The 15,782-nt window shown below is 35.7% G+C and overlaps 2 protein-coding genes and 1 non-coding gene across 7 annotated transcripts in view; 2 read left to right on the top strand and 1 right to left on the bottom strand.

The window, feature by feature from the left end:
* OSTM1 (osteoclastogenesis associated transmembrane protein 1) overlaps positions 1 to 15,782 on the top strand; it is a 75,079-nt gene that overhangs the window by 17,864 nt on the left and 41,433 nt on the right. For 4 of the 5 annotated variants that reach the window (XR_016395161.1, XR_016395160.1, XR_016395159.1 and 1 more), the window contains exons 3-5: positions 7,887 to 7,984; positions 12,875 to 13,042; positions 15,101 to 15,266. Coding sequence is in view for 2 of the 5 variants with exons in the window: in XM_030760308.2 (XP_030616168.2) it covers positions 7,887 to 7,984; positions 12,875 to 13,042; positions 15,101 to 15,266 (432 nt within the window). In the remaining 3 variants the exon portion in view is untranslated. The remainder of the gene's footprint in view (positions 1 to 7,886; positions 7,985 to 12,874; positions 13,043 to 15,100; positions 15,267 to 15,782) is intronic. The other variant, XM_089921906.1, reaches the window with a different exon arrangement.
* On the top strand, positions 1,171 to 1,277 carry LOC115802063 (U6 spliceosomal RNA). Its single transcript, XR_004022443.1, has one exon. It is a non-coding gene; the product is annotated as a U6 spliceosomal RNA (small nuclear RNA).
* On the bottom strand, positions 9,858 to 10,375 carry LOC111164306 (small ribosomal subunit protein eS25). The gene has a single exon (XM_022553847.3). The coding sequence runs from the start codon at positions 10,296 to 10,298 to the stop codon at positions 9,921 to 9,923; it is 378 nt and encodes a 125-aa protein (XP_022409555.1). The 5' UTR covers positions 10,299 to 10,375; the 3' UTR covers positions 9,858 to 9,920.

Raw genomic sequence — 15,782 nt, 5'->3', positions numbered from 1 at the left:
AAGAAATATTAGCCCTGCACTTTAGCCCTACAAAGTTTAATATCTATGCTATATACATGTTTGATATTATGGAAAACCTAGTCTTTTACTAAAAATATAAATGTAAAATACTCTTTTTTTTTCTAAAGACCTATCAGTACTACATAAAATTAAAACTAGATAATGTGAAAAAAAAGTTTTTAATAGGGTTGCACATTTTCTAATGTTAATGGTCAGCAATGATCAGGAATCAGGCATCAGGTTCTGAGACAATCGCATCTCTAGCAACCAGATCTATTAAACCACTGATTTCATGGAATCCTCACTCTTTTATTTTCTTAATAAATGATGCTAAAGGCTTCTCTTTTCCTTTTACTTAAAGGATAATCCATTTGTTACCTATCCAGTCATTGTTTTTAAAAAATCTTTGGCCTTTAGAAATAGGTAAAAGAATGAATACAAAGGATATTTACTCTTTTAATAAAATGGAATAAAGCAATCATATCACACTATAGTTTTAAATAAATTTGTGCCTGATCAGAAGTTTGTCTAGGATGTTGTCATTTTGTATTGTAGGAGACCAAAATGTGCCATCCCAAAATATGCCTCTTTGGCATAAGGATTATTTTGAGCTGATTATTTTGAGAAACCGCAGACACAGGAGAAGCTCTGAAAACAGAGTAGAAATAACCATTTTGTATGAGAAATTTATATTTATTAAGGAAATCTCCACTTGTAAGGGTGTCTCCCTCTCTGTACCAGGAAGAAAAGGATGACTTTAAATCACTAGAGAATCTTGTAAATGGAGAAGGCAGGGACATAATCTGCATAACCTTATGCTTGTTTACCTCACTTTTCCTGGTCATTTCCCCATAACTGACCTCCCCCACACCCATCTTTGCTTTTACCTGAAGATGATATTCAAGTCTGACTTCTAAGCCACCCCTTTGAGTTACTCAGTTTCCCTTTGTATCTTCTGTGTATGTGCGGAAGATACACAAGTTAACAAACTTCTGTTTGTTTTTCTCCTATTGATCTGTCTTTTGTTACAGGGGACCCAACTGAGAACTTACAAGGGTAGAGGGAAAATTATGTTTCCTCCCCTACCGTATATACATGAAAACACAGTATAAATATTCCCCCCAAAATCTAGATTATTTGCTTTTTTATTTAAACATAAAAAGACTGGTCGTGCTTGCTTCGGCAGCACATATACTAAAATTGGAACGATACAGAGAAGATTAGCACGGCCCCCGCGCAAGGATGACACGCAAATTCGTGAAGCGTTCCATATTTTTAGCAATTATACTCCAAGAAAGATGTTAAAAAAAAAAATAGACATAAAAAAAAAGACTGGTCAGTTTTCTCAGAACTTATGTAAAACTGTTAAATACAAGCTATGAACCCTTTTGTCTCAGTTAACTTTTTGTGGTGATCTAGTTATTAAATTTGCAAATACAGAGCTGATAAGTGATGCCAGCAATAGAACTCTTTAATGGTAAATAATCTGGAGTCTATTCAGTCTGGCACCTAAAAGATAAAATGGGAAGGAAAAAAATTACGAAGGAAGAACAAAAACTACTGAGGTGTTTTTAAAATTTGTTTTTAATTGAGACTTAAACCAATATGTGATCCATTTTGTAAGAATATATATTTTGGTATAAAATGACTATTCCTTTTTCATCCTCTGTGCTAGAAAATGCAAAACTATAATTATATAAATATCTTTTTTTTTTTTTTTTTTTTGCGGTACGTGGTCCTCTCACTCTTGTGGCCTCTCCCGTTGCGGAGCACAGGCTCCAGACGCGCAGGCTCAGCGGCCATGGCTCACGGGCCTAGCCGCTCTGCGGCATGTGGGATCTTCCTGGACCGGGGCACGAACCCGTGTCCCCTGCATCGGTAGGCGGACTGTCAACCACTGCGCCACCAGGGAAACCCTATAAATATCTTCTAAAGTTAATTTAAGGGGCTATTAAAATTTTTCTAAATAATATTATTAAAAATATAAACATGTAAAGCTATAAAAGCTAAAATATTGTTTAAAAGAATACTTTTAAAAGTAATACATTGCCAAAAAAATCACCTTTCTACTTGATCTAGCTGTGGTTTGGCACGTAGTCTTTGCCATTATTACTTGATGAAAGGAAGGCTAGACACTCAATGAAAGAGAGTGCCATCCTAATACAACATTGTTAATCAAGTATACTCCAATATAAAAAAAAAAAGAGTGCCATCCGTTACCACTACCATCTATTTTATCTTTAGAATTTCTGTGTCTTTGAATGATATTAGTCTTCATTAGAAATGAGTTTTTGGAAACTGATTGAAACTCAAAAGGAGTATACACAACTCTTCCAATTCATATTACAAATAACATGGAAATTAATTCTTGTGGAGAGTGACTGTTAAGAAGTAAAGAAAATATATCAAGGATTTCTCCTCTTCACAATTTTAAAGCTGTTGTCAGAAGTGTATTGTTAACGCATATATGTGGAACCTAGAAAAATGGTACAGATGAACGGGTTTGCAGGGCAGAAATAGAGACACAGATGCAGAGAACAAATGTATGGACACCACGGGGGGGAAAGTGGCGGGGCGGGGGGTGGTGGTGTGATGAATTGGGAGATTGGGATTGACATATATACACTAATATGTATAAAATGGATAACTAATAAGGACCTGCTGTGTAAAAAAATAAATTAAAAAATGTCTATGTGTTTGAAAAAAAAGTTTTTTTTAAAAAAAAGAAGTGTATTGTTGATATAGGGATAGCCTGGTTATTGAGATGCTTCTTGGTTATCTTATGCATATGACAGGTGAATAATTAGTAGAGTGACCAGATTTGATGAGACTATGAATTGCTTTATGGTAAAGTGTTTTGGTACTTTGTTTTGTTCTTTTTTCAACTTTATTGAGATACAATTGACATGTAACATTGTTTAAGTTTAAGGTGTACAGTGTGTTGATTTGATACACTTATATATTGCAGAATGATTACCACCATAGTGTTAGGTAACACCTCCGTCATGTCACATAATTACCATTTTGTATGTGTGTGTGTGGTGAGATCATTTAAGATTTATTCTATTAGCAACTTTCAAGTATAGAATACAGTATTGCTAACTAAAATCACCATACTGTACATTTGATCCCCAGAACTTATCTTACAGCTGGAGGTTTGTGCCCTTTGACAAATATCTCCCCATTTCTCCCACCCCCCAGCCTTTGGCAATCACCATTCTGCTCTCTGTTTCTGGGAGTTCAGCTCATAGTTGACTGTATATGCAGGAATTTATTTCTGGACTCTCCATTCTGTTTGATTGGTCTCCTTTCCTCTGATAGGAGAAAATCTTCCCTAGTTGATGAAACTCCTGGAGAAGGGATTTATGACAACTGATTTTCTTTTGGAAGCTCTGTCTTCAAGCAGATAAAGGGAATTCACAGAAAGCTTCTCTCTGCCTTGGCTATTTTCCAAGTGCCGTCAGCTCAGAATAATCCGTATGGCAAATATTCTGCCACTCTTCACTTTTTATGTCTTGATTCTTTAAAAATCAATAATAAAACTTGATAGTTAACCAGAAGATCAATTAATCAGAACCCATCTTTCCCATATTTTATCTAAATGGTAACATACTAAGCATTGGACTCATTTATATCTTATAACTTAAAATGTCCTAGTTTTCATACTTATTAAACTTAATTATGTTGTTTAAGTACAAAGTTCCCATAGTTTAATACTCTGTTTTCCGAAGCTTGCCCTATTTTTCAGAAATTGATAATCGTCTCTGTTGTTCTCTATAGAATTAGTTTTGAAAAACAGCAGAGATCCTTATACAAGCTCCTAATAGATGCCAAATACTTTATCTAAAGATGCATACATAATTCCTGTTATGATATTTAGTGGGTTTCTATGTAAGGTCTTAACTTGAATCCTTAACACCTTTAAGAATGCCTCTTGAGCTGATGCTTGAGCCCTCACTGAGAAAGAAGCTATGCTAATCTGTCCTTGATGAGGCTGCATTGATTATCTGAGATGAGGAAAATTCATAATGACCACTTCACTTAGTGCTTATAGGAAGCTTTATTACTACTAATATTTCTTTTTTTTTTGCGGTACGCGGGCCTCTCACTGCTGTGGCCTCTCCCGTTGCGGAGCACAGGCTCCGGACGCGCAGGCTCAGCGGCCATGGCTCACGGGCCTAGCCGCTCCGCGGCATGTGGGATCTTCCCGGACCGGGGCACGAACCCGTGTTCCCTGCATCGGCAGGCGCACTCTCAACCACTGCGCCACCAGGGAAGCCCCATATAAATTACTTTTTTATAAAGAAATTATTTCAGTTACATACTTTGTATAGAAGTATGAATCACTCACATTCATGCTTTATACTGCTTTTGTAAGACAATCCAGGGACACACACACCCCCATATTGTGCATGTCAGTTGCCATGATGTGGCTCATTATACACAGATGTACAGTTGTTGTGGATGAAATTGTATTCCCTCTACTTCCCTCCAAAATGTCAACTACAAAAACTGAAAACTTCTTCAATCTCGTTAGCACAATATAATAATATTATGCATATTTGTAACTTTGTTTTTATTTATATATACTCTACCTCATGTAAAAAGATTCAAGGCTACTTTGTGATGACGTTAAACCAGGATTAAGAGAGACTTATGTTATTTTTTTTTTTAAGAATTTAGTGTGTGAACTTTCTGAAAGCCAACAGAGAGAGTAACATTTTTAAATAGTAAAGGAAAAATGGTATAATTAAGATAATACTTAATCAAGAGCCTGGAAAGTATATTTTGTATTTCAATGCCTTACTAACTTGATGTATGATCCTCAGTATATCACTTTATTTCTCTAGCTGTTTCCTAATTTGTGAAGTGATCCCTCAGATTTTTAAATGATAAGGTGAACAGTCAGAACAGGACTTACATGCTGGAGAAGATAAAGCTGCAGAGAATGTAGAGTGTGTGAGTTCAGAGAGGGAAAGACTCTTGGAATAGGTTCATCAGCAGGGCCCCAGGTATGCCAGGTGCAGGCCAAGTCCTACACTAGGGGCCATGTAAGGGGATGAGTGGGGCTGGATTCCAGCTCAGCTTCTGGAGGTAGGAGCACTTTTTTGTAAATAATCTACCTGGACAGAATGTCTTTTTCCAGTTTGCACAAAGGAGCCTTTATGTGCTAGTTGCTGCCCTGTTTACCAGTTTTAGGCTTCATCTCAGTTGCCAGCACTGATCAGTTGGTAGCGACTGCCTGAATCCCTGCATGGTGTAAGAAATCTATGGGTGGTGGAGGGAGGAGCAGTGGCATGTATTTATTGATTCCCAGTATTGAACTTTAATTGTCTAGAGTGTAGATATTTTATATTTGTAGTGTTTGCAAGTGCAGGCTCAGGAATCAGACTGAGTAGAAATTCCAGGTTTTTACTTACCAGTTTTATGACCTTGGGTAACTTCTTAATTCCTCTCTGCCTTTGTTCCTTATTTAGAAAATGGAGATGATAGTTCTTGCCTCATAGGATTGTTGTAAGAATTGAATAAATGTGTTTAAAGTACAAGCATGGCACTTGGAACATGGCAACTACTCAGTTAACATTAGCTTTCATTGTAGTGATTGTTGTTTATAATAGTGCATGCATCATATAGTGTGTCATATCCTAATGTCTACTCTAAGGGAGGGAAAAAATCTTTTTCCTCTATCCATTTTAGGTTCTCTGGCTGGAACTCTCTAATGAGACTGGCCAAAGACGGAGTAACAAGAGAAAACAAACAGAAGTTTATTAACAAGTGCATTGCATATGTACACACGGGAGCACCCAGTGATGAGTAACCCAAATGGATGGTTAGAATTTGGGTTTATATACCATCTTAGGATAATCAGAGGAGAAAGGGTTTTGGTCTTCTGGATGAAGGAGGCAAGTTATGGGAAAGTGACCAGGAAAAGTATGGTAAACGGGATTGTTTAGTAAGGTTTGTTACATAGATTTAAGTTAGAACCATCTCTATTGTTAAGAGTTAGTTGTTAAGAGTCCTCCCTTTTCTTTTTCTTGAGAGAGACATCTTTACAGATGGAAATTTCCTTTACAAGTGTAAATTTTATCTACAAAATAAAAACTTGTGCCCTGTTTTTAGAGTTTTTCCTGAATCTGTTGGTTCTTAAAGGCCTTTACTTTTTAAAAATTTATTTATATTTGGCTGTGTTGGGTCTTCGTTGCTGTGCGCGGGCTTTCTCTAGTTGCGGCGCGCGGGGGCTCCTCTTCTTTGCGGTGCGCGGGCTTCTCCCTGCAGTGGCTTCTCTTGTAGTGGAGAATGGGCTCTAGGCACGCAGGCTTCAGTAGTTGTGGCACGCGGGCTCAGTAGTTGTGGCTAATGGGCTCTAGAGCACAGACTCAGTAGCTGTGGCACACGGGCTTAGTTGCTGTGCAGCATGTGGGACCTTTCCCAACCAGGGCTCGAACCCACGTCCCCTGCATTGGCACGCAGATTCTTAACCACTGCGCCACCAGGGAAGTCCTTAAAGGCCTTTAGCTCAGAGTAATCCATATGCCAAAGAGACATATTTTGAGTTGGCATATTCTGGTACTCTTCACTACCTATTCAGCGTATCTCTTATCCATTGATTTCTTTCTGTTTGCATTGCCACCTTTCTCCTGGATAACTGCAACAGCCTTCTATCCTGTCTCTCCCCTCCCAGTTGAAAGATCATAATAGATGGCCCTGAGTGTGTATAATATACAGCTCTCAGTTAAATTTAAGAAGAACAAGAGTATGGTTGAGTACTAGAGAATAGAAAGTATTTGAACATCCCTTGTGGAGTAATTGATAGGGCATCTACAAGGATTGTTTTGTGGCCCTGAAACTAGTTTGAATTGAGTCTCCTCATTATAACTTTAGAATTTTCTATAATAGTGTTCTACAACCACAATTGGGAGTAGAGAAAGTTAATGAAGGTTTTAAATATTTGTGAGTATGTGGAATGTAAAAAGGGCAAGGATTCTAGGAAAGTGAGATTGAAATGGTTGACTGTGAGTTCCAGGATATGGTGCCAGGCACTTGAACCTAGATCCCAGAGGGTAAGCTGAGAGCACAGGGAGAGGTAAAAGCAAACTGAGGATAAAGAATAAGTCCATCCAAGAAGGGAGAATAGATTAAAAAATTGTGCTATGTTCATACATAGAAATAGAAAACAATTCAAAGGAATGAACTTGAGCTAATGCTAAGTGAGAGTAGCAAGTTGCAGAGGAATATCATTTATGTAAGATTTTTAGAAAGACATAAAACAAGTGTATTTATTTCCAGATTTTACTTGAAGTCCCTTTATCAGTATTTCATGCAAGGTTCTCACCAGCTTGTTTCTCTGGTCTCCCAACTCACAATAGATTAGAAAGAGCACATTTTAAAAGATTAACCTCTTAGATGCAATAACTGACCCACTAGTGAAGATGGAAGAGACCCAGAACTACTAAATGTAACCCAGAAAACAATCAAACAGCATATGAGTTTAGCTAAAATTAATGCAGGATAAATAGTCTTATGCCTAAACAGCACTAAGAGTACTCCTATTAAGGTGGCATTTGATAACTGATATTCATGAGTAAGACTTTGTACCATCAAAAATCAATTTCAGTTTTACTTGGTATATGGTTTTTACAAAGAGAGAAAAGTATGTGACTATTTTAATATTTTCATTTAAATGGTTATGATGTAAAAAAAACCTTTTGGAAACTAAAAGGGGTAAGCTTCATGTATTTGGAAAATTCTCTTAATGTGGAACACTTCATGCTTGTTTGAATAAAGGATTACGATAGTGTGAAACAGAAGATAACAGCTTGAGAGATAAATGACTATATATAATTGCTGCTTGAGATATATTAATCTACTTTTTGGTTTCTTGACAGATTGTTTAACGAACAAAAGTGAAGAATTATCAAATAGCACAGTATACTTCCTGAATCTGTTTAATCACACCTTGACCTGCTTTGAGAATAACCTTCAGGTATTTTATATATGACACTTGAAATTAAAATGCTGTCTTGTCCAAGTGAATAATAAATAATTCCAATTTTTATAGCATTAATTGTTGATATTTATCTACATACACAGTGTAGAGGTAGACCTGGACTTCTGCTAAATTCTTCTATTACTAGCCCTTAGGCAAATCATCAAAACTTCAGTTTTTTAATTTGTAGGATGGGAATAGTAAGATCTACCCTGCCTACCTTCCAGTATTTTGTAGTCAGGATCCAATGAGTTAATGAGTGTGAACATATTAACTGAGGCATGTGATTGTTTAATTAAAACACAGTGTTGTTCTATCAGACAGTACTTTTTCTTGACTTTGTTTATGCAATAATGTATTTTGCAATTCAGTATGATTCTGTCTATAAAAAGCTTATTCTTTGCCTCAATATTTGCTTAAATATATCTTACCTACTTTAAAAGGTGCTGTTTAATAAGGTAACTTTGAGTTTTGAATTATAATATAAAAGGTAACCTTTAAGAAACCTACCTTCTTGGGTTTTGTTTTCTCCACTTCTGACCCTTGAATGTTAGTACTGGAACGTTCCTGGTAGTGGTGAGGGGTGAAATTGGAATTCTGGTAAAATCCTAGTTTTGAAACTTGCTTTTTAACAAGTAGGTAATCCCCACAAATAGATAGAAATATATTTAGGATATAGGTATGTATAACTTTCTCTTTAATAAATGTGATAACATAGAATATGAATTTCCCTGAGTATAATAAAAACTATTAGATGAACATTTCCCAAAATATGTTCTGCAAGATTTTAATACATAGCCCATAAAAAAGGTTTAGTGTTCTTAATAAAGGTAAGAAATGCTTTAATACAGGACTGCAGAACTTTAGTGGACTAATGTACATTATATAGAACTTCAAATGGTAACTTTGTATACAGCATTTACCAAGACTATTTGACTAGGAACTCTGGTTTTAGAGACCAAAGACATTAGTTCTGATGAATGTACTTTAGGGAAATTAGCATTTTTCCTGGGATGTTAGTTGCAAATATTTTTTCCTCATTTGTTGTTTGTCTTTTTATCATGCTTCTCTTTTTGATATGAAGAAAATTTTAATTTTTATATTGTTAGATTTACCAAAATTAATTTAATGGCTTGTGGATTTTGTGTCACACTAGAAGGCCTTTTCCCACTTTGAGATTATTTTAAAAATTTCTCCTGTGATTGTTTTAGGACTTTCATGGTTTTGTTTTGTACATTTAAGCATCATTTTATCTGTTTGAAATTTATTTATCTGTTTGAAATTTATTTTGGTGTAAGACGTAAGGTTTAGCGCCAACCTTTTTTTCCTGTTGGCTTCTTGACTTTCAAAACATGATTTACTAAATAAATCCATGAAATGAATTTTAGAACTAAGTTCAAAATAATCAATCATTTTGATATTTTATTAGTATTGCATTACATTTTAGAGTCATCATTTGGGAAAAATTGACCTGTTATGATATTAAGCTTTCCTATCTAGGAGTACAGTATATATTCACTATTTTTTATTTCAGTAAAATAGAATATAAAATTTACCACATTACAACTTTTAAGTGTACAGTTCAGTGGCATTAAGTACACTCACATTGTTGTACAACTCTACCACCATCCATCTCCAGAATGTTTCATCTTCTCAAACTGAAACTCAGTACACATTAAGTAATAACTCCCCATTTCCTCCTTCTCTAGCCCCTGGTAACCACCATTATTCTTTATTTTTTAATGTTCTCTAGCACAGTTTTACTTATTTATTTAAATTTCCTATAGGTTTATACATTTCTTAAGTCTATTTCAAGGTATTACATAGTGTTTGGTGCCCTTATGAACGATATCTTTTCTTCCCCCACTACAGATTTTTTTTTTTTGATTTAATAAAGCTTTATTTTTCAAAATATACAGCTGGTGGGACCTGTTCATGCATCTTCACCAGCAGCTGGAGCATCTCCACCCTTGGTATTTCTGGTGTAAATTACTTGAGCTCTGTGCTTTGAAACCAGTTTAATAAGTCCTTTACTAAGCAGCTCCTGCAGGGCTGCCCTGGCCAGGGAGCCACGAATCTTCAGTCTCTCAGAGACGACAGCTGGAGTTATAAGCTTATAGTTGGGAACTTCTTTACAGAGTTTGTCATACGTTGCTTTGTCAAACAAGACTAGGTTATTGAGCTTGTCCCGAACTTTGCCTTTGGACCACTTCTTCTTTTTGGCCTTGCCCCCAGATTTGTTCACTGGGTCTTTGTCTTTCTTGGCCGACTTTCCGGCATCTTTCTTCTTCTTGTCATCCTTGGGCGGCATAGCGAAGCCGGGAGAGCAACTGCTATCACCTCACCTCCCTAAGATGTCGGACAAAAAGGCCCCACTACAGATTTTAACTGCCTATTTTTAAATGTTTTTTTTTTTTTTTGGAATAATTTTAGACTTACAGAAAAGTTGCAAAGCTAATACAGAGAATTCCTGTATATCCCTGACCTAGTTTCCCCTAATGTTCACCTTATGTTACCAAGGTACATTAGTCAAAAATAAGAAATGAACATTGGTATATAACTATTAACTAAATGCCAGACTTCATTCTGATTTCACCAGTTTTTCTACTAATGTCCTTTTCTGTTTCAGGATTCATTCCAGGATAATGCATTGCATTTAGTAATTGGTTACTCCTTAAAATTTCTATCATATATATAGCTACATTTCCTTTCTATTTCCAAATGCTATGCTTGTGAGTCCTTTTTTCCCTTGAATTTTCTTTAGGCTTGTTGAAGATACATTTATATTTATTGATCTTTTTGAAAACCCACCTTTGGCTTTATCAGTTTCTGTTTTATTTTTCTTAATGTGTTAAGTTATGCTTTTGCATTTATTAATTCCTCCTATATTCTTTTGGTTTTGTCATTTTTCTATTTCCTTAAATTGAATGGTTTTTAAAAGTTAATTAACTAATTAGTTAGGTTGTTTATTATCAGGGGAGAGGTATGAGCTGGAGCTGTAGATTTGAGAGTCATCAGGTACAGATGGTATCAAGCCTGGAGACTTGGATGTGAGTGAGTGTAGATAGAGATGATGAAGAGGCCCCAAGGACTGAGTTCTGGGCAATGCCAGTGTTTTATAGGTTGTGTGTGTGTGTGTGTGTGTGTGTGTGTGTGTGTGTGTTTGAAAAGGGAGGAGAACCAGCTAAAGAGATAGGTGGTAGCAGTGAAATTAATGGTATTGGCTGTGGCAGTGCCTTCTGGCTCAGTGATGAGGCAGAGATGTGGGTTTAGGTTCCAGACCAGCTCCACCTTATGTAGTATGTGTTTGCAGGTGGCTTCTCTGGGAACCTGGACTGTCTGGGTGACTGTGGAGACTGCTTTTTGTGGGTGGTCCCGCAGATAGGGTGGGGCTATTATTCCAGCCCCTCGCATCTCCAGAGGACAGTAGGTGGTTGCAGGGGATAGAGGGTCACAAGGGACTGTGGTTCCGGCTAGTTTCTCTGGGAGTGGTATGACAGCTGTCATACAACCTTCCTGTGATGAAATGTGCATGTCATGCCTCTATAATTAACAGTGCTATCAAGGGCCTGGGTTTACTCTTCTGTTCTTGAGTCTCTTCAGAAAAGAAATCAGGAATGGCACATGCTGATGTCATCATTTTCCCAGAATCCTACTTTCTCATTTGCTTTAAACATTGCAGGGCTTTTTGTTGTTTGACTATGCCACCATTTAGTCAGTCAGTCCCTGTATCAATGGAGAATTTCGTTTGGTTCAGTATTTTACTATCACAAATATGGATAGTCTTTTGCAGGTATTTGTATCTTTATCTGTCTGGTAGATTCCTAGAAGTGAAATTGCAATGTCAAATGATATGTACATTTTAAGTTTTAATATAAATGACTAAATTATACTCCCCCATCAAGGTACTGTGCTCCATTTTTTTTTTATTTTTTTTTTTTGTGCTCCATTTTTGATCAAACACATTTAGCTGAATGTACAATTGTTCTGTGAAAAACAGGCTATTTCTTGTGGCAGAACTAAAGAGAGTCTTGAGTTTCTCTGTCAAGTAGATAGTAAGGGTAATGTTGTAGGGGCTACATCAGCTTAATTCCTTTAATTTTTCCTTTTCTCTTTCATTCTGATAGTCAGTTAATATTATTTCTCCAGGCTATAAGGTAAAGAATAAAGGGAATAGAAAACAAAAGTGTGAATTGACTGTTTAGCAAACTTGTTCTTGAAATACAAGCGTCAGTCCCAGAAGTGGAAAAGATTGAGAGTCACTAACATAATGTCTTATATCCAGTACCTGAGGTTATATTTTAGGTTATACGATTCATTGGTATTAGTCCCTTTTTGTTGACTTGAAAGGCCTGGATTAAAAGCATTGGGGTAAGAGGGCTGGGGGAGGGATGTAGTTTGGGTGCCTTTTCCTAACTCATTATAAAGTCTTCTCTGTCTCAATAAGGCAGACTTCAGGGTTCAAGTCAGCACAGGCAAGGGTATACTTTATTTATTTGGTGATTGTAGGATAGATAAGGGCAGATGTATAAATGACAAGATAACTTAGTAAATTTTTGGTATTTAGGTATCAATAATTTGGTATATGAGCTAGTGTTGCCCTCAGTTAACAGTGGCTAGTGCAGTGGTTTTCAAAATTCAGGGGCGACTAGAAAGTACCAAATATTTTGCTGTGTGCTACATACCAGTCTCTATTCCTTGGGACCTGTAATACAGGTAAGGGTATCCCTATTTTATAGATAAAACCGAGGCTCAGAGTGGTTTAGCAACCTGCCCCACACCACAGCTCAGCACTTTAACATATTCTATTATTTCCTCCAGGAGGGCAAATAAGTTTTAAAAATGTAATGTTTATTGCGTGTATTTTATGTGCCTTTGACATTTTAGGGGAGCGCACACAGTCTTCTTCAGTTAAGAAATTATTCAGAAGTATGCAAAAACTGTCATGACGCATATAAAACTCTGAGTAGTCTGTACAGTGAAATGCAAAAAATGAATGAACTTGAAAATAAGGCTGAATCTGGAACGCACTTATGCATTGATGTGGAAGATGCAGTAAGTACTTTGCTCCTGATACAACACGTGTTCTGCAGTGTTGTTGAATGTGCCTTCGGTATTATTATTGGAATTTGCATATGGTGTCTTCAACCAGAAATAACTAGTTGCTAAGTAGTAAAGTTTTAGAATATCCTGATGTGTCAAACTAAAATGGAAATTAATCAGATACTTCATAAGTAAGTTGATAATTTGGTATATTTGACTTCTTTTTATTAAAGTATAGTTGATTTACAATATTATATTAGTTTCAGGTATACAACATAGTGATTTAATATTTTTATAGATTATACTCCATTTATACTTGTTTTTTTAAGTTTGATAATGTGTGTCATTTTCAGAGGTGTGGGTATATTGTTAAATGTTTTCATTTCAGTTTCTTGTGCACTTGTTGCTAATTCAAGAAGTCTCCAGGTTTTGCTACAATATGTTTCTGAAGCCGTTCCTCAGTTACTTCCTATCCTGTTGCTTTATTTCTTTATATCTATTACCATCTGAAAAGTTTTGTTTACTTATTTGTAGTCTTTCTCCCCTTACTAAAATATAAGCCATATGAAGACAAGGACATCATTGTCCTTTTTTGTTCACTGTTCGGTATCTAGAACAGCGCCTACCAAATAGTGGGCCCTTAGTAACATGTACTGATTGAATGAATAGTCAAAAAAAACTCTTTTTTCCTCCGTTGAATAGCCTGCCTTTACATGGAGCACCACTAGATGGCAATCATGCCTTTTTATGGGAATACGATGCCTGACTATTGAGGCATTAGAGGAAACTGAAAATTTATTGTCAAAAAGCAGAGAACTTGTGGTCAAAGTTGGTAAACTTAATGTTTGAGAATGATGAGTGTGAATTATAGCAGCTCAGAGTGAACATAGTGGATCTGTAATATTCAGAATGGTAAAAAGCACTTAAAATGGATACACCATGGGGATTTTTGTTTGTTACTGCCCTGTTACTAATGTTTAGAGTAGTACCTGGCTTCTAGTAGGTTCCCAATAAATAATAACATCTTTTTAAAGAATAATAGTCTCTTTATTTTTTTTAAAATAAAGAAAAATGAATACTGGTTCTATGACACAAGTTGGATTACACAGGAAATCAACATGACCAACCTATTTTAGAACATCCATCTTGCAATAAGCAAAAATTACAACAGATGTACAGTGCACCATTTGTAAACCATATCTCAATTAAACAAAATCCAGGCAAGAACAGTTTTAAATGCTAAATTTGATAGTTTCCTTACATCATTTAGCCTGTTTGACAGAAATCATGAGCTCAATGAAAGTGAGGTACTGCAGCCCCTAAGTGTATCTAGGGGCTAAATAAGATATTAGTATTGTCTAATAAAGTTTCCATGACTCATTAGATATTATATACTTAAAAAATTATTTGCTGTGAGTATGAATCTTTCATAATATCTTAGATAAGCTATTAAGCATTTCATAGATATCATCTCTTGAAGAGAAGCCCTATAAAGCTGATATTTTTATCTCCGTTCTAAAAATATTACAACAAGCTCAGTGAGATTACGTAGGTAACATATGAAAGAAAATATTTTGTTTGTTTGTTTTGTGAGACTTCCCCTCCCCCCCAGTTTTATTGAGGTGTACTTGACAAATAAAATTATAATATATTTAAAGTGTACAGTGTGATGATTTGATATACATACATATTGCAAAAGGATTCCCAGAGTCTAATTATTGACATTCATCACCTCACATAGTTACCCTTTTAAATCTTTTTTAATGAATGAAGCACAGTATATTTCTATTGATACAAGTTCTGTGTTTGAAGTCTGTGAAAAGCTGACATTCTTTGGACAGTATTATGAATTTACAATATGAAATTTCTGTATGGATATAAATTTATACAATGACTAATCGTGAACCAGCTTATTTCCCTGACAGAAGAAATTGTCCTCAACCATTAATAGATTTTTTAGGGATGTGTATTTAGTCTAAATTTGGGGTTCTTGTTACTGACAAAATAATTTTATGAAATTGAAGACAAATTAAATATAAAATAGAGTAACATTATCTGTTATTGTTTCAGATGAATATTACTCGAAAACTTTGGAGTCGAACTTTCAACTGTTCAGTCCCTTGCAGTGACACAGTGCCTGTAATTGCTGTTTCTGTGTTCATTCTCTTTCTACCTGTTGTCTTCTACCTTAGTAGTTTTCTTCACTCAGAGCAAAAGAAACGCAAACTCATTCTACGTAAGTTTCTTTTTATGGTTGTTTATTTACTTAGATTAAAAACCTGTATTTAAAAAAATCTAAGCCTGTTTTAGAAATAATATATACTCTGAGAACTCAAAGTATATTAGCCTAAAACAGCTCTCTTCTTCAAATTTTACAACTGTGCTCACTACCAGAAGAGATGTGTAAGTTAAGTGACTTTATAATCAAACTTTGACATACAGTATGTTTCAGAAGCTTTAATTGAGAAGGCTAGATTCCCTGGAATAAGGTTGACAACAACAAAGGAATAGCAACAAAGGCTTTGCAGACCTGAAATGGCCATAATAGGGAGATAAATAGTAGAGAGCTCTTAGGCCCATTGGCAGAACCACCCATGACAGAACCACCAAACAAGTAGCAGGCAGGGAGAAACTGTAGCTTACACACAGACAATTTGTTTATGAACAAATTGGAATTGTAGTTGCAAGAAAGTTACTTGACATATAGCATGTGCTCAGTATGTGTTCATTCCTTTCCTTTCTCCCCATCAAA

This window comes from Delphinapterus leucas, chromosome 12 (genome assembly GCF_059928025.1).
Source record: "Delphinapterus leucas isolate spDelLeu-1000000601 "Yukka" chromosome 12, BTC_Dleu_Yukka2, whole genome shotgun sequence".
In the NCBI taxonomy this organism is placed as follows: Eukaryota; Metazoa; Chordata; class Mammalia; order Artiodactyla; family Monodontidae; genus Delphinapterus; species Delphinapterus leucas.
This window is presented reverse-complemented; position numbering and strand designations above follow the sequence as displayed.

Bases quoted from the DNA above. Each gene is read 5' to 3' on its own strand.
- LOC111164306 (XM_022553847.3), bottom strand. From the start codon at position 10,298: ATGCCGCCCAAGGATGACAAGAAGAAGAAAGATGCCGGAAAGTCGGCC.